At 39.0% G+C, this 23,476-nt stretch overlaps 1 protein-coding gene across 4 annotated transcripts in view; it reads right to left on the bottom strand.

The window, feature by feature from the left end:
- LOC127796630 (callose synthase 9) overlaps window positions 1–23,476 on the bottom strand; it is a 160,072-nt gene that overhangs the window by 116,793 nt on the left and 19,803 nt on the right. For all 4 annotated transcript variants that reach the window (XM_052328870.1, XM_052328873.1, XM_052328872.1 and 1 more), the window contains 4 exons: window positions 12,097–12,186; window positions 10,205–10,302; window positions 9,984–10,101; window positions 9,495–9,620 (listed from right to left, as the gene is read on the bottom strand). In XM_052328870.1, coding sequence (XP_052184830.1) covers window positions 9,495–9,620; window positions 9,984–10,101; window positions 10,205–10,302; window positions 12,097–12,186 — 432 coding nt within the window. The remainder of the gene's footprint in view (window positions 1–9,494; window positions 9,621–9,983; window positions 10,102–10,204; window positions 10,303–12,096; window positions 12,187–23,476) is intronic.

Here is a 23,476-nt window from a genome sequence, read left to right as displayed (position 1 = left end):
CGGGAACATTCGGATGCAATACTACCAGGTATTGGAATGGGATAGAGAGTGTCCGAGCCTTCGGAATTGGGAGGCGATCCAATCAGTGCAGGAGAAATGGGAATGGAAAGGAGACCGGAAGCTTCGTCCAATTCCGGACTTACGCATTTTCCAATGCCAAAGCTAGAATTGCCGGTTTTCGATGAATTGAAGCCACAATGGTGGATTAGAAGGTGTGAGAAATTGTTTAACATTCACCGAGTAGCTGATGACCAACGAGTCACTCTGGTCGCTGCATTTTTGAACGATGTGGGTGATATCTGGTTCCAAGGATGGTCGGGCGTGCGAGGTGATCACAATTGAGAAGAATTTGTGAGAGGATTATGCGAAAGGTTTGGCGAAAGAAGAACAGTGGATATAGTAGAAGAATTTAATAAGTTGAAGCAGAGAGGTACACTGCAAGAATATCAGCTTCGATTTGAGGAATTGAAGTTGTTAATGCTCAGTCGGAATCCGTACATAACGAAGGAATACTTCGTATCTAGTTTCATAAGCGGCCAGAATGATGATATTAGATCTATGGTAAGGATCATGCGACCTCGTACTGTGCAAGAGGCCGCGGAAGATGCACTGCTGCAGGAATTAACAGTGGAGGCCGTGCTGAGAAAACAAAGGACTCAAGGTAGAGGGAATGCCTACGGAGCAAATTACTCAGGAAGAAGGGTGTCGGGAAAGGAAATGGTTAGATCGGAGGAGAGAGCTAAGTTTTTGGCCAGTTCTTCCTCAGGCCAGCAAAGTGTTAAGCAATGGGAACATCGGAGGCCGACAGGGCTTTGTTATCGGTGTGGAGACAGATACACTCCAGGGCATCAAGAGACAGCTCCTCTTGTTGGAAGGAGGGGATGTTGATGATGAGGATAAAGGAGACACACTCACTTTAGCCGAGGAGTTGGGAGAGGAAGATGTGAGATTTAGATCTAGGGCAGAACTGAATTACGAAGAAGAAAGAAACTATCCAAGAGCAAAGAAACTTGAATTACAGAAAAACAGATTACAAGGATCAAAACATACATATTAAACAAATATAGTTGCTCTCCTTATATAGGCGCATAATACCGCATATTAGCTAGACAAATAGCTGAGTAAACCATGCTAACTTAAACATAACAGAATTAACAAAAAAACTGACAACACTAACTATTTAACTCTTCCACACTTCCCTTCAATTGAGACTCATGTTGCTGAAACATTCTTGTAGGTGTCTCTGTAAGGCCTAATTTAGTGCACAGCAAATGAAACCGATCTCTAGGCAGCCCCTTAGTGAAAACATCCGCAACTTGTTCAGCAGTAGGAACATACCTGATCTCCACCTCACCATTTTCTACTCTCCCTTACAAAATGAACATCAACACCTATGTGTTTTGTCCGTGAGTGATATACAGGATTTTCTGCCATACTTTTGGCAGCTAAATTGTCACACCACACAATAGGAGTAGCTTTACAAGGATATTCCAGCTCTTGTAATAGATTCTTCAGCCACACAATTTCAGTTACTCCCAAGGCAACAGCTCTGTATTCAGCTTCACCCACTGAACGAGCGACAACCGATTGCTTCTTTGATCCCCATACAACAAGATTTTGTCCAAGATAGACACAAAACCCAGTAGTAGATCGGCGAGTTACTCGACAGCCAACATGATTTGCATCCGTGTAGACCATGATAGACAAAGCTTCAGCTGAGGAAGAGAAAACTAGACCCAAACCAACAGTTCCTTTAATATACCTCAACAACCGTTTACAAGCTAACCAATGTTGCAGTTTAGGAGCAGCCATGAATTGACTCAATTTATTTACCGTGAAAGCAATATCAGGCCGAGTGTAAGTAAGATATTGCAAGGAACCAATTAGAGTGCGATACAACTTAGGTTGGGAAAACAGCTCTCCATCATCAGTAAGAGAAGTACCAGCAGCAATAGGAGTACTACAAGGTTTACAATCCTGCATTGAGGCCTTTTCCAACAAATCATGAACATATTTGGACTGAGTGAGATAGAGACCAGAGTGATCACGATAAGCTTCAAACCCCAAAAAATAATTGACAGTGCCCAGAGTTTTTAAAGCAAAGGAACGATCTAGATCGGCTATGCAAGCACGCAAAGCTGCTAAACTGGAACCAGTGAATAATATATCATCAACATAGACTAACATATAAATCACATAGCTAGCAGTGCGTTTGATGAATAGAGACGCATCTGAAACTGATTTAACAAAGCCCCAACACAATAAAGCTGATTTCAGTTTGGTATACCAGGCTCTTGGAGCCTGCTTCAATCCATAAAGTGACTTCTTAAGCTGACAAACATGATTGGGAAACAGAGAGTTGACAAAACCCTCCGGTTGAACCATAAACACTGTTTCATCCAAATCACCATTGAAGAAAGCATTGTTCACATCCACTTGTTGTATGTCCCAACCATTTTGAATAGCCAAAGAAAACAAGACACGAATTGTAGGAGCCTTAATGACCGGACTGAAGGTCTCACTATAATCAACACCCGGGTTTTGAAGAAAACCCTTAGCCACTAACTGAGCCTTATGCTTTAGAATAGACCCATCGGAGTTATACTTTATCCGGAAAACCCACTTGTTCCCAATGAGATTCATATCATGAGAAAAAGGAACTAAAACCCATGTATGATTATTCATCAAGGCCATATACTCAGCCTCCATAGCCTGAGCCCACTTTAAATCTAAAAGAGCCTCACGAACAGAACTAGGCTCACGAGAACTCACTAAGGCATGAGGGCTAGAGGTGGCAAGGGTTTTGGCGCGAAGTCTGGTGACCATAGGATGAACAGAGGGTGCTGGTTGAGACCGGATGGGTGGGTTCTTAGGTAAAGAAGATGGAACAGTGGGTTGGACAGGAGGTAAATCAGATGAAGCAGAAGATTGCACAGAATGATTCACTCTCAAATCAGAAGATGGAGAATGGGCTGCTCGAGGACAAAATAAAGAAGATGAGGAAGAAATATGAGGACGCAGAAAAACTGTAGGAAGACCTCTTGAATTATCTGAGGACGCAGAAGAAGAAGACTTAGAATCTGAAAACAACTGAAGAAAAGGAAACTTAGAAGGATTAAATTGCACATGCCGAGACACATAAATTCTGCCCGAGGGATGTAGACATTTATACCCGGCTTGATTATGACTATAACCAAGAAAGATACACTTAGAAGAGTGAAAGTCAAATTTATGTCTGTTATATGGCCTGAGAAGAGGAAAACAGGAACAACCAAACGGTTGTAGCAAACTATAACGAGGAGGACAACGATAAAGTAGTTCAAAAGGAACTGTAAAGATGAGGAGGGAAGTAAATTGATAAGATACACCGAAGTGTGAAATGATTCAACCCAGAATTTTAAGGGCAAATTAGCATGAGATAACATAGTGAGGCCCATTTCAGCAATGTGACGATGTTTTCTTTCCACTACACCATTTTGTTGATGAGTATGTGGACAAGTAAACCTAGGTCGAATGCCATGAGTTTGGAGATAAGGAATTAAAGACTTGAATTCCCCTCCATTATCAGTTTGCAACGCACAAAGTTTGGTTTTATATTAAATTTCAGTAAACTTGTGGAACACCATGAAAACAGACAATGCATCTGACTTTAGTTTGAGAGGATAAAACCATGTATATTGGGTAAAAGCATCCACAAAAATAACATAGTATCGAAAGCCCTCTGTGGACAAAAAGGAGCTGGTCCCCGAAGATCTGCATAAACCAATTCAAGAGGTGTTGTAGCTGTAATGTCATGTCTAGAAAATGGGAGTTAACTAAGTTTTCCAACTTTACAAGCATCACAAAATGACAAGTCATTGAGAGAACAAGACGAGCCAATTTTATTCAACACCAACCGTAACACATTTACAGATGGATGACCCAAACGAGCATGCCAATGTTTACAAATATCTGTGTTAGGTGTGGTGTGAGCTACATGAACAGACTCAGGCATCTCATGATCAAATGAGTACTGGCTGTTACATTTATTTTTGCTATTACAAGAATGAAGATGAGACACTGAAGGAGACGAAAAACACTCTAGAGAATAGGCCGACTTGCTGTCACTAGCAGATTTAAAAGCTGGTTCCAGCCTATAAAGACCATCCTTAAGGCGTCCCTGGAGCAGCACCAGTCCGGATGTTTTGTCCTTAATAAAACAAACATTAGAGTGAAACTCGGCAATAACATTGTGTTCTCGTGTAAGTTGAGACACACTGAGTAAATTTTTGGTCATACTAGGAACATGAAGAATATTTGGCACATACAAAAAAGAATTGGATTGAGGTAAGGTTTGTAAAGAACTAGTACCAATGTGAGTTATAGGTAGTTGCTTACCATTACCAATAGTGACTTTATCTGCACCATGATAAGGCGTATGTAAAGACAGGTTATTCAAATTTGAAGTAATGTGATTCGTGGCTCCAGAATCCACGAACCAGGATTGATCTGGAAGATTAGGTGATGAAACAAATTGGTCAAAAGGATACAAATTTGGTTTAGAAAAATTACAACAGTGAGAACTCTGAAATTTGAACTCCGTTAGATTCATTTAGGGAGGCCATATAAGCTCGAGTATCCAATTGAGAACCAGGATAACCACTGTGACCTCCTTGTGATCTGCCATTAGGTGTCCTCTGAAAGCTTCGATAAAATCGATAATAACATCGATCTACAAAGTGACCAGGTTTGCCACAAAGTTGACAGTAAACTCGCCTATTTGAATTTCTACCACGACCTCAACTACCGGCTGGAACACATATACATCCAGTATTCCATGTTTCATTACTGAAGAAATCAGCTGGGAAGAATGTAACCAGTCACGAGTTACCATCTATTGCAGAAGAGGAAGCCCCTATGGTGGCACCAGTAGCCATCTTAGATAAGAGAGTCATCTACCATCACGGACTGCCTTTGACCCAAGTGCTGGTACAATGGTCATCTCTCCACCTGGATAACAATACCTGAGAGTATCCTCCCGACCTCCTCAGGCAATTTCCCAGTTCAGCAAATATGTTACCTATTTCTTGAGGACAAGAAATCACTCAAAGGGGGAATAAATGTCATGTGCCTAGGTTACCAGATTGTAATAAAGAAGAGATTGTAAGGGTAAATAGGGAAATGGATGGGTGTTTAGGCGCTGGCATGTGCTTGGCTGCTATAACAGATTTTGGTGCCAATACATTTAGCTGAGAACTCCTTAAAAACAGAGTTCTAGTTCATTGGCTTCGCATCTAATGAAATTCGAATTACTGATTTTTCAAATTTCCCTCTTAATTTCTGTCTATCGCTCTCTTCTCTCTCTCTCATCTTCTTCTCATCCCTCCATTTTCCCTTCTTCACCTAAAACTCCTTCTATCAGATCGGGGATCTGACACTCTCATGCATCTTTTCTTCAATAAAACCCACTTCGGCCTTATTTTGGATAGCCTCATTTTAAATTTTATTTTTTCTTGTATGATTGCACATCCATCTATCTAACATTATGTGCCCTAAAGAAAAGCTTGCCTTATTACCATCTTATAAAATTTTCTTTTTTTCCTTTCATGAAATATTATTATCACATAAAACGTCAAATGCATTTTGTCATCTTAAAACATCCTGTCTTAATTTTATGGATAACATCCCCATCAATCTCCCCATCTTTTTAGATGATTAATCCAAAGTATCTAAACTGATCTTTTCTTGGTATTTACTTGATCTTCCAGTTTTACCATAACATCATCCACACTTTTATTTTTAATTTTTTACTAAACTTGCATTACATATATCAATTTAGTCTAGTTAACTTAAAACATCTAAATTCTAAAGTGTTTGTCTATATCTCGTGCTTAGTGTTCATCCCTTCTTTTGTCTCATCAGCCACTATGTCATATGCAAATAACACACATAAAGGCACCCTTGCCTAGAAATGTTTAGTGAGTTCATCCATACCAAGGCAAATAACTAAAAGCTTAAAGCAGATCCTTGATATAATCCAATTGTAATCAAGAAAGGCTTAATAATTCCTTCACATGTGTCACAACCCTAGGGGCATTAGAGGGGCAAAACTACAATTGAATTATAGTTGTTTGTTAGGAGATATTTTGTAATTCTATTAGCAGCACATGGGTGTTGTTATTTTAGAATATGCTTCAGTTAGTTGAAGCCTATAAAGGCTACTTATAGGAGGATGGGGATTATATTGATGAATGAATGAATTGGAGTGTTTGCTCTCTCTCTCTTAATTCTCCTAACTCACCCTCGGTTCTTCATCTCTTCTCCCTCAATTCTCTCTGTTCTTGTTTTGTCTCTCCCTCCCTTTATGTTGCATTCTTACCAAATTCCTTTCTAAACCTTAGTCAAACCCTAGGGTTGTAACATTTGGTATCAAAGCTACCGGTTCTCGAAAGCTCTCTGACTGTCATTTTCAGGAAGTTGATCGTAAATCGGCGATTTTCGAAAATTCAATAGGCCAACGGTTATTGGATGTTGGTTTCAGAATTGTGAAGCGCATGTTTGTTTCAGAAGTTGCGCATCATTTCCGACGAATTCAAGTAGCAGTGTCGGAGGCAAGTCAGGTTACTAAAGGGGAGGATGAGACTCGCTTTAGAGGTGACTGGAAGGACTATAACAGAGCCAATTGAATCACAAGAAGCTAATTATCGGCTGATCGATTGCCAACAACTTCTGGAGGTGATTCCGGTAATGTTTATCAACTTATCCAACGAAGCAGAGATAAGCGAATTCCGATGATTCCAGAGCCATTCCACGGTGATTGGGTGAGCAATTCCCCTGGGTGATTGATGTGAGGCGATTGTCGCCTGTGAATATGGGCACTCTTGTTCGAATCTTAAGGGGGAAGCAGGTGGTAGCCTCGCGGCTAGAATTTCAATTGTTGAAATGGATAGCGGCAATATCTAGAGGTTGTTTCTCTGTTGTTAGTTGAAACAACGCTAAGTGATTTCTCGCGAGCCAGATTAGCGTCGATCGAACGAAAAGGTAATTTCTGTCGACGATTTAATTAATTAAGGTCCATCGCCGATTTAGTTAATCTGAATTGAAATCGTATTTGAAAGGCGAAGCTGAGCAAAGCAAGCTTCGACTCAGAATTGAAGACAACGCAGGCCAGAAGAGTTTCGACGGGATATCAAGTTGAATTCAAAGGCAAGTTAGAGTGGCGCAGCGGAAGCGGATATTGAACCATCATTGAACAACCGACAGTGCAATCCAGGAAGAGGACTTAGATCAAAGGCGCTGAAATTTAGATCTAGGTCGTTGCAAGTGACTAAGGTGATTTAGTGGAGCCTATGCCGACAATCCTCGGTTCCGAAATTAGATTGAGGCCTTGTTGATTCGTGGCCATGGCAAAGGGAATGAGGATGGAGCGATTGTAAACCAGGACGAACAATCTGGTAATTGGTGTCAAGCAGCTCCAAGTGGAGGCAAGTAGCTATCGAGAAGAATGCGTCGCAACAAGAAAAGCAATCACAGAAGAATGCGCTACGATAGTAAAAGGAATCAAGGACCTCAGGAGACAGCTAGATGACTTTTTGATCCCATTTTCACATAAATTTCAGGTTAGTATTCTAGTTGAATGTTTTTCTAAAGAATATTATGCTTCCTTAAATCAGATTGGAGATGAGAGTTACAACGAAAAGCATGGGCTACAGCCAAAAGATTAAACTAAGAGCAACCAACAGATTGGAGATAGTCCTAAGGCTGTTGTGTCCCTAAGATTAGGAATGGATGATGCAAAGAATGGGGAAAACCTGAATTGGATCCAATAATTCAAGATGACAAGAAAGGAATGGTAATTGCTGAAGAAGCTATTGAGGTTCCACTAGAGGAAAAATCTACTGAAGGTGATCCTTTGGTGTACACCAGCAATTAGAAAATAAAAGACACTCCTCTTGAGGAGGTCTCTACTGAAGATGAGGAAGGAGAAGAGGTTGTGAAGATGGGAAAGGATACGATACACCAATCTTGGAGTTTAAAGATTGTAAGTCTGTTTTTCGTGAAGGCATAGACCCTCAATCACCATGACTAGAAGAAGTTGCTGAAATACCTACATTGGATCAAGTAACACCGACTAAAAAAGCAAACAATGGTGAGGGAATCGATGCTGTAATCAAAGCAAATGACCAATGGAGTACACTTCAAGGGTGGTTAGAGAGTGACAGAGGATACTCGCGCTTGGAAGAAATTGATCACGTTGAAACCTTCCAGCAGTATATTCTTGATCTGGAGCAGAGAAGAATGCAGAAGGAAAAAGCGAAACGAGATGAAAAGAAGATGGTGGAAGAAATTTTTGTTGAGAGGAATAAGACTCTTGTTGTTTTGTTTATTCCTATTTCAGTTGGAAAGCTGCCGCGTCAAATCAGATTTTGGCCTGCAAAGAAGTTTGAATTCCTTTCTATGATTGGAAAAGATATGGTTGCAGGAATGACAGATCAATTGAAACCATTTTCAATGGCAATAGGGAACAGGTGGATGGCTAGACTTGGTGCTACAGCAAGACATAGTACTGTTACTGTTGTCTGGAAAAAGAAAAGGGAAAGCGAAAGAAAAGGAAAATAAGATATAAGAATGAGAAAAGGCGAAGAAGAAATCGAATGGTGAAGATGGGCACTGGATGAAGCAACAAAGGCTCAGTTGTAATAAGTTTCTTGGGGACAAGAAACCTTTCAATGAGAGGGAATTGTTACGACCCTAGGGGTATTAGAGGGGCAAAACTGTAATTGAATTACAGTTGTTTGTTAAGAGATATTTTGTAATTCTGTTAGCAGCACATGGGTGTTGTTATTCTAGAATATGCTTCAGTTAGCTATTAGTTGAAGCTTATAAAAGGCTACTTGTAAAAGGATGGGGATTATGTTGATGAATGAATGAATTGGACTTTCTGTTCTCTCTCTCTCTCTCTCTCTCTCTCTCTCTTAATTCTCCTAACTCTCCCTCAGTTTTTCCTCTCTTCTCCCTCAATTCTCTCTATTTTTGTTCCATCTCTCCCTCCCTTTCTGTACTCGTTTTCCACATTCTTACCAAATTCATTTCTAAACCCTAGCCAAACCCTAGGGTTGTAACATGTTCCAACATGTGTCTTTGCTCCATAATACATGTATTTAAAAACTTGTATATAAGCAATTCAGACTCCTTCCTTCTCTAAAATCCTTCGTAAAACTTCTATAACAACTTTGTCATTGGCTTTTTTCTTTTTTTAATTATAAACACCATATATGTAAATTCTCTTGTTTATTTCTATATCTTTCCATTAGGCACTTTAGTAAGCACATTGCTTCCATTGTTGACCTACTAGGCATGAGAACAAATTCATTTTCCAACACCTTGGTTTCTCTTTTTGAAACAAATCCAATAATGAACTGGTAGAAAGATGACTTCAGCAAACTAATCAGTTTCCATGTAAGCAGTTACAAGAATATAATATAACATAATTCAAGAAGTAGACAGACACATACCGCAGCAACAACCACATATAGAGGGTGTATCACTTGGTCAAGGAAGGAGGCACCATTGTCAGTTTTGCAACTCTCAGCTGGACGGACATTTTGCTGCCGTAACATTTCCTCCACTTCCCTTGCCATCTGAGCATTTAGTTCATAGTTCAAAAAATAAATAAATTAATGAATAAAAAAACACTCAAGCACAAATTAAAAACTGTTCAACTAATATCAAATAAAACACAGATGTAAGGAGCTTAATTTAACTGCAACACCTATGCATCAAACTATTTTTGCTAACAACTGTTAACTGAGAAGAAACGAGGATTAAGATCATGAAACAAGGATGATCTCACTGAAGTAAGAAGTGCGCTTTCCACACAACCATCAGATTTCACGAGTGCATTGAAATTTGGATGTAAAGCAGGGTAAGTATTCTAACAAACCATATCTAGCAATTAAGTCTGCGGGCAAATAAATAATACAATTCAGAAGTAGAATACTCACATGATGAAATACGTAGCACAAGCATTCTGGAAGAAATCTAATGTTGGCTGCTTCACCCCAAATCAAAAAGTACAAAGAAATAAAGAACAATTTCTTCTCCTTGCTATCAGACTCCAAACTGCACAGAAACAAGCCAAAATTAAAAATTTCATCCAGCCTACATAACTCATATATAGCAAATCAAGCACCATGACAATTAACAGGGTGTAGAAACTTCTTACTTGCTCCATACTGCTCGAATTCCCAAGTAGTTACACCATTTAATGTAGTTATCGAGAGACTTCAGAAATACTTTCTGCACAGCAGCCTCGTCCAATTTCTGGACGAAGACATGATAAATTAATTTTGTCCAATGAAAATAGAATCTACCAATTCAATAAAGCCTTCATTATTTAGAATGCACAACAATGACAAGTTGATTAAATACAGTATAAAGAAGCAGTTACTATACAATGACAAGTTGATTAAAGGAAGCAGAATAATGAAATATAGGGAGAAAGGATGAGTTTCAACAGTCACTTGCGGCATTCATTGGGAGAGAAGTTTTGCAGGTCTCCTAAATATTTTCTAGTGTATCACGCACCAACTAAAACATGAATCTACTTTTACTTCTAAGGATCTAGTTATTGTGGTAAGGCACATTTGGAGACAGAAAATGCAGAGCCAAGGGAACATGGAGCCTTCTGTTCATATTCTCAAGGGCCCCATCCTTGCTTCTCTTCAGAGTCAAATGGTATTAGGGAAGCAGGTTAACTACCTTAAACTGTAAATAAATTTTAACTATTTTGCACAAGAGTAGAAATCTGGAAAAATTGTATCCCTCTTTTCAAGAGATTTTGCTTAGTCCTTTCAATGGGAAGCCTTTCTTCTTTTGTTAGAAAAATAGAAGGTTTTTTTATTGGACCCTTGAAACTTTGACTTCATGAACAGCTCTCTCTCCAGTTCACAAATAATTATTGCAACAGAATACGGCCACCTTCTTGTTTGGACAGAAGATTAATAGATAAAGAGATCCACACAAGTCTTTCACATCAACACCTGACTCCACCTTCAATCATGATTTGCCCACAGCGTCACCTCTTTTGCATCTGGGACAACCTAAGAGAGTTCCAACCAGACAAATGGAAAAAAGGTTGCAGTATCCTCCTCTGTCCTTTGCTCAACCAAAATACCACAACCCATATATTCCACAAAGTGAACCACTTTGAAGACATTTTCCAGTCATGAAGGTATTGAGGCTGATTCTGGAAAAGATTTTCTTGAGCACCATAAACTCACCAACAGTAGGATAGACTAGGTAGTCAGCTATCCTCTGACAATTTTCTAGCAACATTGACTCACCAACAGTAAAGAAGTGTATTAGAAAATGTGAAAACAGGTTTTTTGTTGTTTTCAAAATTTTGAAAAGGTTTGGAAATCTTTGAAAACAAAAACGAGGAATCAAACGCCATTTTTAGTTTTTGTTGTCAAAATAGTGAAAGCGAAAACAAAAAATAGAAAATGGCAAGCCTACCAAACGGGCACCATGTTTGCTTTCAATCCAAATAGTCCTCAGCATGCATCTGTTCATGGAAATCAGCAACTTCTACTTTGATTCCACCATTTGACAAAACAAAGTGCAAGTACCAACTCCTCTTGCAATCAACCTCATGCATCTGTGATTCTAACATTATGAAAGGGGTTTTAATCTTCTTTTTCACCAAGTTGTCCATCAAGACCATCTTCCAGCATGTCAAAAGGGTCATAGTCACCTTCTAGAATCTGCATGTTCCCACACGTTCCTACCACTACAAAACATGCACAGCTCACGACAAATCTTCAATCATATGTTGCATCGCAGCCAATTCTATTTCCAGGACTTGATTGCCTCTTCATGTCCTCTAGCACGTCCAACCAAGGCTCTCAAGTTAAAACTCTAACACAACTATAGGATCGTTTCGCTTTTATACCATTTTAAGGCAGTGTGAGGGGAAGAATCAGCAAAAACAAATGCAAAAATAGGGCTAAAACAGCGTGAGATCAAATCTAATAATTAGGGTTCCCAAAGCAGTGACCATAACTGTGCACTTAGGTTAGATTACTAAAAGGTAGCACCATAAAGACCCAGGCTTACCGGTTCAGGCTCATCAGGAATACGAAGTCGAGATTGCTCGTTTGCAAGGAGGTGAACTATGTGTTCCCGCTGGTTAGAAACATTGTCTTTCTGCAAAACAACAAGAAAATTAGTAAAACTGAACGATGAGATCAATTGAAAAAAATCAAAAAGAAAATATTTAAGCAAAAGTTGTTCACTTGGAATCTAGTCAAAAATATGAAATGAATGAATAACGAAGTAACTAGACACAGAAAAATAAAAAAAAAAGTTGTCAAAAATCAGCAAACAGCTACTTCCGTTATCATTTCAGCATTTCACCCCTCATCATAAGCAGCATGAGGGGTGAAAGAAGCAATGCATCACGTCACCAAGCACGCAAGAGTTCCAGAAGCCATTGCAACCCAGTAACCTTACAGAAGTGTGAACCTATTACAATAAAAAAAATTGCATGCCTAACAAAGGGATGGCTGGAAAAAATAGCCCACTGGAAATAAATCAGGAAAGCTTCTTGCATTCAATGCTAAAATTTATGCTCCAAGCATATTATATATAAGGAAGAACATTAAGTTCATATTCCACTCCAAAAAAGGGGGGCCAAATTATCAAAAGAACCAACTTAGAAACCCAAAAAATCTATATATATAATTCTATTAACAAATTATGCAAATGCAGCAATACCACTATTATCATATCATAGAAATTATCTTCATAACCATAGTAGTTTCTAAAACCAAGAATACTGGCAGTTTGCTTCATATCTCATAAACATGCATAAAGAGAAGGTGAAGGAGAGAGTAAGGACACAAAAGTTATTTAAGAAAGGTAAACAACATAAGGCTAGAAGGAACAAGGGAATTCCATAAACAATCTCCCAATAAAACAAAAGAAACCATCTCTGATACCTCTATAGAAAATCATGTAATCACAATTTTGTATTTAGGTGTACAGTTAATTTTGTCACTAGGTGACAGTTTTTCCTTCCTTAACCGACTCCATATGGGCGGATTCCCATTGTAATATGGACAAATGTATGTTCAATCAAATGAAAACTTAAGAAGTTTTACAGTCCAAACTTCTTCATGGAATCAAAGCAGTGAGACAAAGAGTTCAGAGACAAAAAGAGAGTAGAAAAAAACACCGCCATCGTCGGCCACTGCCCATCTCCTTCATCTCCAATCATCTCCTTCTTCTTCATCCGCCATCACCATAGCCCCAGCCACAATCATTGTCGTCACCGTCGCCGTCACCCTTAACTGCAATCACAATTGTCACCATCAAAGCGATAACTGACCATAGTCACAAAGCTGCATCGGAGAAAGTGAAAGGTCGCAGAACAGAGATCGACGGGGAATACGAAACAATTTGTAGCACAAAGCATTGAAGATGGTAGATGTAGGCGGTTGGTCACAGGTGGAGAGTCGCATCAGCCGTCCTCACAGAGAAGATAGACTGTCGATCACACCAGAGAAGGCAGGGAGGACCACCAAGCCGTCATCAGACCAATTGAATCAATGTTTAGTTCTAATGCTACTTCATGCAAATATAAAATGTGATCCTCACAAATCTCCTTGTCCAATCTCTCTTCTCCAATTGATCTATATTTTGAAACAAAAGTTCCCATGATTTCCTTGGTAGTGCCTAAAAAATCAGCAAAGTCTTTTGCCAGATATTGATGCTTTTTAACTTCTTTTTCCTCCTTCTCTTTGGCTCTATTCGGTAGATCATCAAACACTACCTTTGCATTGCAATCAAGTATTGGAGCACCTATTCCTTCAAGAATAAAAGACTTAAAATATTTAAAATCTAAAGTTGATGTGATCGTATCCTTTCCCAACTTCATATCATCTTACACTAATGGTTCATCTTCAACAAATATCTCCTTCAATGGTGTCGCATTGATTTTCCCGACAACTGCCATTCCTTTCTTATCATCCTGAAGTTCCTAATCCATTACAGGTAATTTGTCAACTTCTTACAAATCGGAGGCCTTAGGCAGGATCCCAGCTCTTGCTGCAATCAGTCCTACAGTTGATCTTGAATAAAGTTCCACTGGTATACTTAGCTAAGGCATTTTGGGAAACATCATCATAAATCTATCGAACTTCCTTGTTAGGCCTTCCATGGTTGCCTCCATCGTCTCAAATTTTCGATCAAACATTCGATCCAACGTCTCTAGCTTCTGATCCAATGTAAGAATTGCCTCATGATTTTTGTTGGATCTAGCTTCCAGAAAATCAACCCTCGCCAAAAGATTTGAGATCATTTAATTTACTTGTTGCAACTGAGACTCGAACTGTTTCATTCTAGTACGATCAACCATGGCGAAATTGAGATCACGGATGGAATCCAAGCCTAGGAAGTTCTCTGTTGCAATCTCCTGAAGATTCGACTGGCTCTGTGGTAGATGTGATGATTAGGAGAAAGATTAATATTATGTGCCTTCAAGAGACGAGATGGTAGGGAAAAAAGCAAAAATTTTATCAAAAACTGGATATAAAATATGGTACACAGGAAATGATCGAGCGAAAAATGAAGTGGGGATTATTATGGATAAAAGCTTAGTAGATGAGGTAGTGGATGTAAAGAGAATAGGGGATAGGATTATTATGGTGAAGGTTAGTTTAGCAAGAATGACTATGAATATCTTTAGTACATATGCACCACAAGCGGGGTTAGGTGAGGAGATAAAAGCAAAATTCTGGAAGGACCTAGAGGGACTCATACAAATGATACCAAGAGGAGAGAAATTGATTATAGGAGGTGACCTAAATGGGCACGTGGGTAGAGACAGAAAAGGCTATAGAGAGATACATGGAGGGTATGGATTCAGGAAAATTAATAATAAGGGTAAGTCTATTCTAGATTTTGCTATAGCATATGGGCCCATCATAACCAATACTAGGTTCAAAAAACGAGATGAACACTTAACATTTTATTGACACAAGAGGAAGGAGTATTTCACAAAATTATTCGATGATGGAAGGAGTATTAGTGAATGAGGGAGCGATTAAGGAGAGATGGAATGAGTATTTCACAAAATTATTCAATGATGGTGGCGACACAAGAGTTAGGTTGGGACATCTTAGTAACTCCGAAAGGAACGTGATCTATACATTTTATCGACGCATAAGTTCAAATGAAATAAAGCAAGCATTAAAAAAGATGAAAAATTATAAGGCGGTGGGACGGATAATATACCAATAGAAGCATAGAAATGCAAGGGAGAATAGGGCATCTCCTGGCTAACGAAATTATTTAACACGATCATTAAATCAAAAAAGATGCCAGATGAGTGGAGGAATAGTACTTTGGTTCCTATATATAAGAACAAAAGAGATGTTCAAAACTGAGAAAATTACAGAGGAATTAAGTTAATAAGCCATACCATGAAATTCTGGGAGAGAGTAATAGAGCAGAGGCTCAGAAAAGAAACAGACGTCTCGAAAAATCAGTTTGGTTTCATGCCTGGTAGGTCAACAATGAAAACTATATACCTACTGAGGCGCCTAATGGAAAGGTATCTGGATCATCAGAAGAACCTACATATAGTGTTTATAGATCTAGAAAATGCCTATGATAGGGTCCTAGAGAAGTATTATAGAGGGTTTTAGAGAAGAAATGAGTCTGAATATCCTATATACAAGCCCTTAAGGACATGTATCACGATGCAGAAACAAGGGTCAGAACATACGGAGGGGATACTGAACCGTTTAAAATTACAATAGGACTGCATCAAGGTTTTGCACTAAGTCCATACTTATTTGCTTTAGTAATTGATGAACTCACTAAAGATATTCAGACAGAGGTACCATGGTGTATGCTATTTGCAAACGACATAGTGTTGGTGGATGAAACAAAAAAAGAGTAAACACTAAGCTTGAGTTGTGGAGAAACAATTTAGAATCTAAGGGATTTAAATTAAGTAGAAAGAAAACAAAATATATGGAATGTAAATTTAGTAAGAATGTAAGAGTGAAGGATGTTATAATAAAATTGGAAGACCAAATCTTACAAAGAAAATACCATTTTCGATATTTGGGATCAGTGATTCAAAAAGATGGAGAAATTCACAAGAATATCACGCATAGAATTAAGGCAGGTTGGCTAAAATGGAGAAATGCATCAAGGGTGTTATGTGATAGTAAAATTCCATTAAAACTGAAAGGAAAATTCTATAGGACAGCTATAAGACCAATCTTGTTGTATGGCTCAGAATGTTGGGCAGTTAAATACCAGCATGAGCAAAAAACGAGCGTAGCGGAGATGAGGATGTTAAGATGGATGTGCGGCCATACAAGAAAAGATAAAATTAGAAATGAAGTTATTCGTAATAAGGTAGAAGTAGTGCCAATCGAGGAGAAGATGAGAGAGACTAGACCAAGATGGTTTGGTCATGTGAGAAGGAGACCAAGAGACGCTCCTGTGAGGAAAGTTGATGAAATGGAACAATTAGTCAAACAAAAGAGGTAGAGGCAGACCCAAGAAGACTTTGGGAGAGACATTAAAGTTTGATATGAAGTGTATGGATCTAAATGAAGATATGACAAAAGACATAAATATATGGAAGTCTAGAATTCATGTAGCCAACCCCACATAGTGGGATAAAAGCTGGATATGTTGTTGTTATTGTTGGTTCTGTTGTAGCTTCTTGGGAGTTCGCATGGATTGCCGAAAATCACATGGCCCTGCTTCGCTAGATCAACTAACAGAATTCGCTTAGATCACCGGAATTCGCCTAGCTTTGCTTCGCTGGATTAGCTAATAGAAGTGTTGGAATCACAGCCAAAAATCGTTAGCTCTAATACCATTTGTCATGTACCTAGGTTTAACCTATGGTTTTAAGTGAGAAATTGGAAGATGGTAAGGAAGAGAGAACAAAAAGGGAGGGAGAAGTTCAGAGAGAACAAAGAGAAATAGGTGATAACCGAGAGAGAGAGAGAATCAGAGAGAAATTGGGAGAGAATTTGTAGAGAGAAAAGATGACTTGAAGTTTGATTCATTCAACTCACTAATATCTAACTAAGTTAGCCTATTTATAGGCTTTACTATCTTTCAATTACAATAACAACTGAAAGGTGCAATTATGAACAGCAACCTAAAGTACAATGTCGTAATTGCATTACACTACTATTACTATTATATTTACTAATATATCCTAGGGGTCATGACATTGTCTTCCTTAATTACTGCCATAAAATCAGTCATTTACAGTCTTACACCATTATGGTCAATCTTTTCATGATAACCATATATTTACAGCTGTAAGAGTTGTTTTGCCTACTATCTTTACCCGAGATTCCAACACTCTCCCTCGAGATGATGTATGAATATCCTCCATATTCATCTAGGGTATCATAGTCACAGTGTTCTAAAACGTGCTAGGCGCTAGTCGGGTGCCAGGCTGGCGTCTAGGCAGGGCCTAGGAAAAATGTTCTTGCTTGCTGCAGTAGCTGCAGCAATAGCAAGCAGTTGTTACAGCAACGCTTGCTACAGCAAGGAGCAGCAACAGCAAGCAGCTATTACAGCGTCAACAACGATTGCTGCTTGTTGTAGCAAAGAGCAATCCATACGCACCAAAGGAAGATGAGATTGGCGACGAGAGAGAACGGCCAAGAGATGAGATCGGCAGCGACAAGAGAGAATGGCCAAGAGACGAGATCAGCGGCGGCGGTGAGAGAGAACAACCAAGAGACAAGATCGGCGGCGGTGAGAGAGAGAGAAACGATCCAGGCGACGAACAACCAAAGAGAGAAAGGGGAAGGGAAAGAAGAACCAACCATGCATGACCCAGGAGGCTAGGCACTGCTTAGGCACCGCTACCGCCGATCTATCGAGCCCGGCGGCTAGGGGTGCCGAGTTGCCCTTAATCGCTACGGCCAGGGGTGGCCTAGGCCGCATTTTCGAACCCTGCATAGTCATCAAGTCCTTGTTGTGTAAAGTCTTGGTGAAGGCATTTGTCAGTTGGTGCCTTGACTTAACAAATAGAATGCACAGTTGTCCATTGACTAGTTTCTCCTTTCTGAAGTGTATATCGATCTCAATGTATTTAGTCCTATCATGTTGAACAAGATTATTAACAATGTTAATTGTAGCTTTGCTATCACTATATAGTAAGAGTGGCTCCTTTTTAGGCAATCCTAGCTCTGTCATAATTTTATTCACCCATAACAGCTCACATACACCTAGAGCCATTGCCTTATGCTCAGCTTCAACACTAGACCTAGCCACAATTGATTGTTTCTTACTCCTCCAAGTAACTAGGTTACATCCAACAAAGGTGCAATATCCTAAGGTTGATCTTCCATCATCTAGGGATCTAGCCCAATTTGTATCCAGGTATCCTTCTACATTCAGAAGGTTACGATTAGAAAACAGTAAACCTTTCCCATGAGTTGTTTTTGGATACCTTAAAATCCAGTAGCCTCCATATGAATTGACTTAGGATTCTTCATGAATTGACTTACAACCCCTACTACACAAGCAATATCCAATCTTGTATGGGACAGGTATATTAGCTTCCCAACCAATCTTTGATACTTGCCTTTATTAGCCTTTTCACCTTCATTAACTCTAAGTCTGTGATTTTTTTTTTTTTTTCTGTAATTGAGAGATTCATAAACTTGCATCTCAGCATACCTATCTCAGTCAATAAATCTAGAACATATTTTCTTTGGGAAATAAAAATGCCCTTGTCTGATCTAGCTACTACAATTCCCAAGAAATGCCTTAGCTACCCAAGATCTTTGATCTCAAATTCTTCCCCCAAGTATTCCTTCAACTGACATATTCCTTCATGATCATTTCCTGTCACCACTATGTCATCAACATAAACAATAAGAATGGTTAGCTTGTGTTCCTTTCTCTTAAAGAATATGGTATGATCAGCATTACTTTGCTGACAACCAAGTCTTATTATAGCCTTGCTAAACCTATCAAACCAAGCCTTGGATGATTGTTTTAGACCATATTGGGCCTTTTTTAACCTATAAACTTTCCCTTGCTTCTCTAAATTGTTGAATCCTAGCGAGATCTCCATGTATACTTTTTCTCCCAGCTCTCCATGCAAGAATGTATTCTTTACATCCAATTGATGTAGGTCCAGTGTTCTAAAAGGCGGTCTGGGTGACTGCCGAGGCGTTAGCCCGCCGCGAATAATTGCTAATCGGCACCCCTAGACGTCGGGCAGATTAATCTGGACCAATCGGCGCCTTGGTGGCGCCTGGGTCACCCAGACATGCATGCAACGTGCGTGTATGCTAATATTGAGTTGTACGCTGGAAGCTCAATTTCGGTTACACCTGGTGTTGCCATGGAGGTCAGAAGAACCAGTCCAGCAAATTAAGCAAATGGATAGGAAAGAGGAAGAAGACAATCAAAGCACCGAGGCAGCGCTCAAGAAGCAGAATGCACACTCACGCATTCTGGAGGATTCGGGGAACAAAAAGACAGACTCCGAAGAAGGCTCTTGTTGCTACCTTTTATTCATCCTATTTTAATATCATATATTATGCATATATATAGGTATATATATTCAAGTGAAAGCACATGGGAGAGAGAAAATGGCGGTGGAGGTGGAAGCCCTTTGTGCGTCCAATATGCAAGAAATTTCAACTAGCTGCTCTGATCTTCTCATTCCCCTACTATTATATGATATTAATATATTATGTTAGTAATATATATATTTATATATTTATGTTATTAATATAGTAGTTGCTAACATTATATATGTATATATATACATTAAATCTTAATATATATATATATAAATTAGTAACGGCAGTCTCACCCAATTCCCAGTTGCCTTTCATTTCTCTTTAATATTATTTTTTTTTAATATAATACATGTTATCCAATACCCAACTACCTCTCAATGTTATAGAGAAAAATTTATATATATAGCCTATATATAATCTGTTTAAATATATATATATATATGAATTTTATTTAAATTTTAAATAATTTTTCTAGGCCCCACCTAGGCAGCCTAGGCGCTAGACCCTAGTCTAGCACCCGACTAGCGCCTAGCGCGTTTTAGAACACTAAGTAGGTCCCAATCTAGAATAGCTACACATCATAGACGAATTCATACTGTGTTCATTTTTGCTACCGAGACAAAAGTCTCTTCATAGTCCCCTTGGCCACCAGCATTGCCTTGTATCTTTCAATTGTTCCATCTGCCATGTATTTAACAGTGGAAACCCATTTACAGCCAACTGGTTTCTTATCATGTGGTAGTTTAGTGAGTTCTCATGTACTATTCTTCATTAGGACTTTCATTTCCTCCACCATAGCATGTTTCCAGCCTACTGATAGCATGCTTCCAATCTATGGGTACTGTTACTAATTCTAAAGAGAATAGAAAATTTTTATAGGAGGCAAACAATGAATTATAAGTGTAAAGGTTGACTTAGGGCAGAAAACAGAACGTAAACGAAGAGAAAGAAATGCTCTGAATTATCTCTTAATCGAGGAAGAAAAATCAATGCAGAAAAGGTAAGACTAAGCTGATTATATACTCAGCAAAAGCCTTAGCTACTGATGCAACAGAATGCGCAAACAAAAGCGCTAAAGACAAACTGCTACAATATATACAGCAGCATATAAACTCATAATTAAATAACAGAAATATCAAACAGATTTATGTAATATTTTCTTTCACATTCCCCCTCAGTTGAGACTCCCTTCTGATCAGTTGTTCTTCTGTAAGAGCTTGTGAAACTGAGGCTGCTTGAATCGGTGATTCTTTCAAACTGACTTTGTCACACAAGGCCTGAATCCTGCTTCTTGGCAAACTCTTAGTCCTGCCTAGGTTTGTCAATATTAGCAAGATTATAAAAATCAACAGCAGTCTCTCTACCTTCATCAACAGCAGTCTCTCCACCTTCTTCTCTCAAATCCATCACTTTACCAGTAGTATCAGCAGTATCAGTCCATTGCAATAACACCTCTTCCTGCAATTCAGCATTGATATTCTTCCCCTAGAGAGGTGATTGGTTGGATTGAAAATAATTGTCATCCTCTCTAAATGTGACATCCATACTTAAAAAAAAACCTCCGAGTAGGTGGATGGTAGCACTTATACCCTTTCTGTGTAGCAGAGTACCCAATGAATATACATTTGAGAGCTCAATGGTCTAATGCGTTGATTGTAGGAGATAGGTTTCAAACATACCAGGTGCAGTCAAACACCTTGGGAGGGATAGTATAGGAAGAGAAGAGACTCCCATTAGGAGCTCCAAAGGTATTATGAAATTGAGAGTCATGAGTGGCATGACATGCATAGCAAAGAGCATTGACTTGGCGACCTCCAAGAGATGTTTGTTTTTCCTTTCTACTACACCATTCTAAGCAGGGGTATCAACATAGCTGGTTTGATGAAGATCCCTTGATTTCCAAGATATCTTGGAAAGTAGCATCCTTATATTCTAAGCCATTATCACTTCTAAGTACTTGAATTTTTGTATTAAACTGAGTAGTTACAACCTTGTGAAAGGACTTGAAACAATGACCAGCTTCACTTTTATGTGTCATAAGGTAAACCCAAGTTGTTCGACTAAAGCAATCTATAAAGGTCATAAACTATCTGTATCCAGTGAGTGTTTTAACCCTACTAGGTCCCCAAACATCTGAATGGACAATCATGAAAGACTTAGTACTCCTTTTATTAATTGTAGGATAAGTACTTCCTATGTGTTTACTAGTCACAAGCTTCACAAAATACACTGGAATTATTGCATTGTTTACTCAAACTAGGAATAATCTTCCCTATCACTGAAAAAGAAGGATGACCTAATCTTTGATGTCACTACATTAGCTCCTCCTCAGCTGAGCTCAATTGGTTAACTTTTAGGGCTCGGTCTTTAAGCTGAGAGAATGATTTATTGCCCAACAAGTACAAGCCATCAACCAGTCTACCAGAGCCAATCATTTTCCTCGTGCTTGCCTCCTAGAAAACACAATGGGTAGGGAAGAAAGTAATTTTACAGTTTAGGGAATTTGTGATAGAACTTATAAATAGCAAGTTAATTGCAAAATTAGGAACATAAAGGACAAATGACAGTTTGAGGTTTTATTGCAGCTAATAGTCCATTTTCCAGAAATAGGAGAGAGAGTACCATCTGCAATTCTAACATTTGGGATGACCACCCTTGCGCGGCCCTCTGTGCTCGTGCCCTCGATTACGTCAAGAGAGATAAATCGCAAATTGAGCATTTGGCCCTTGCACAGGACGAGAATCGAACTCGCAACCCACCGGATTGACACCGACATATTGCTCATTCGACCACTCGACCTATACCCTAGGGGCTCTACAATTCTAACATTTTGCCAACTAGAACATAGGATATAGGCCAAGTAGAAATTAGATAATCCAGTCACATGGGCTGAAGCCCCAGAATCTATGATCCAAGTTAGTTGTTCTATAAAATTTGAGGAATATAATGCTATAATAATAACGTAAGTAGAAGCACTACCAGTTGTACCTGCTTGGGCACAGTGTGATGTAGAAGTGATGCTTAGTCCATCTTCATCTTAGTCATCAGCTGCTTTAAGAAAACTAGTTCTTCCCTTGAGAGACTAGTTTTTCTAGGTTTTGATTGTGGCTCCCCTTCAATTTGGACAGTTTCTGACAAATAAACTTGATGTCGTCCCTCTTGTCTTTTTTCCTTTTCCTTAGTAGCTTTGTCATGTAAATACCAGCAAGTCTCCTTTGTATGCCTAGGTTTTCCACAATATTCACACCTCAAAAAATTCTTATTGACACTCTTGTGGCCAGTAGAGGTTTAGTCCAGTGATGGTTTACCATCGTAGCTTATTTGTTTGTTGCAACAAGTTGGAGCGTAACACTCCTCTCTTCTTAGTGAACATAAGAATAAGCCTGCTTTAAGATGGGAAAAGGCTCTCTACCTAAGATTGGAACCCTTATTTGGTCAAACTATACATTCAACCCAGCCAAAAAATCAAATACTCTTTCTTTATTAATCATTGTTTGGATCTTAGAAGCATCATCGGGACATTCCGCTTGGAAATCTTGATAATAATTAAACTCTTGCCATAGACTATTTAATTCAGCATAGTATTGGGAGATTGACCACTCACCTTGTTTAGTTTCATGTACCTTTTTTGGGATCTTGTAAATTTGTGCATTATCTCAAGGTTTGGGATGCAACATTCTAGATCTTCCCTGTTGTATCAAGCAATAGATATCCCTTGGCAGTGTTTGGTTGCATTGAGTTACTTAGCTAAGACATCACAAGGGAGTTCTCTATCTCCCACTATCAAGCTTGACCATATCCAGTGGCAGATTTTTTACTTTTCATGTCAGTGATGTAGTCTTCCAATCCTCGAGCTTTGATGAACAATTTGCAGGAGCAAGACTAGGCTAGATAGTTACTTCCAT

Source organism: Diospyros lotus, chromosome 3, assembly GCF_014633365.1.
Source record: "Diospyros lotus cultivar Yz01 chromosome 3, ASM1463336v1, whole genome shotgun sequence".
Classification (NCBI taxonomy): domain Eukaryota; kingdom Viridiplantae; phylum Streptophyta; class Magnoliopsida; order Ericales; family Ebenaceae; genus Diospyros; species Diospyros lotus.
Note: the sequence above shows the minus strand (reverse complement) of the source record. Positions and strands in the feature narration are given on the sequence as shown.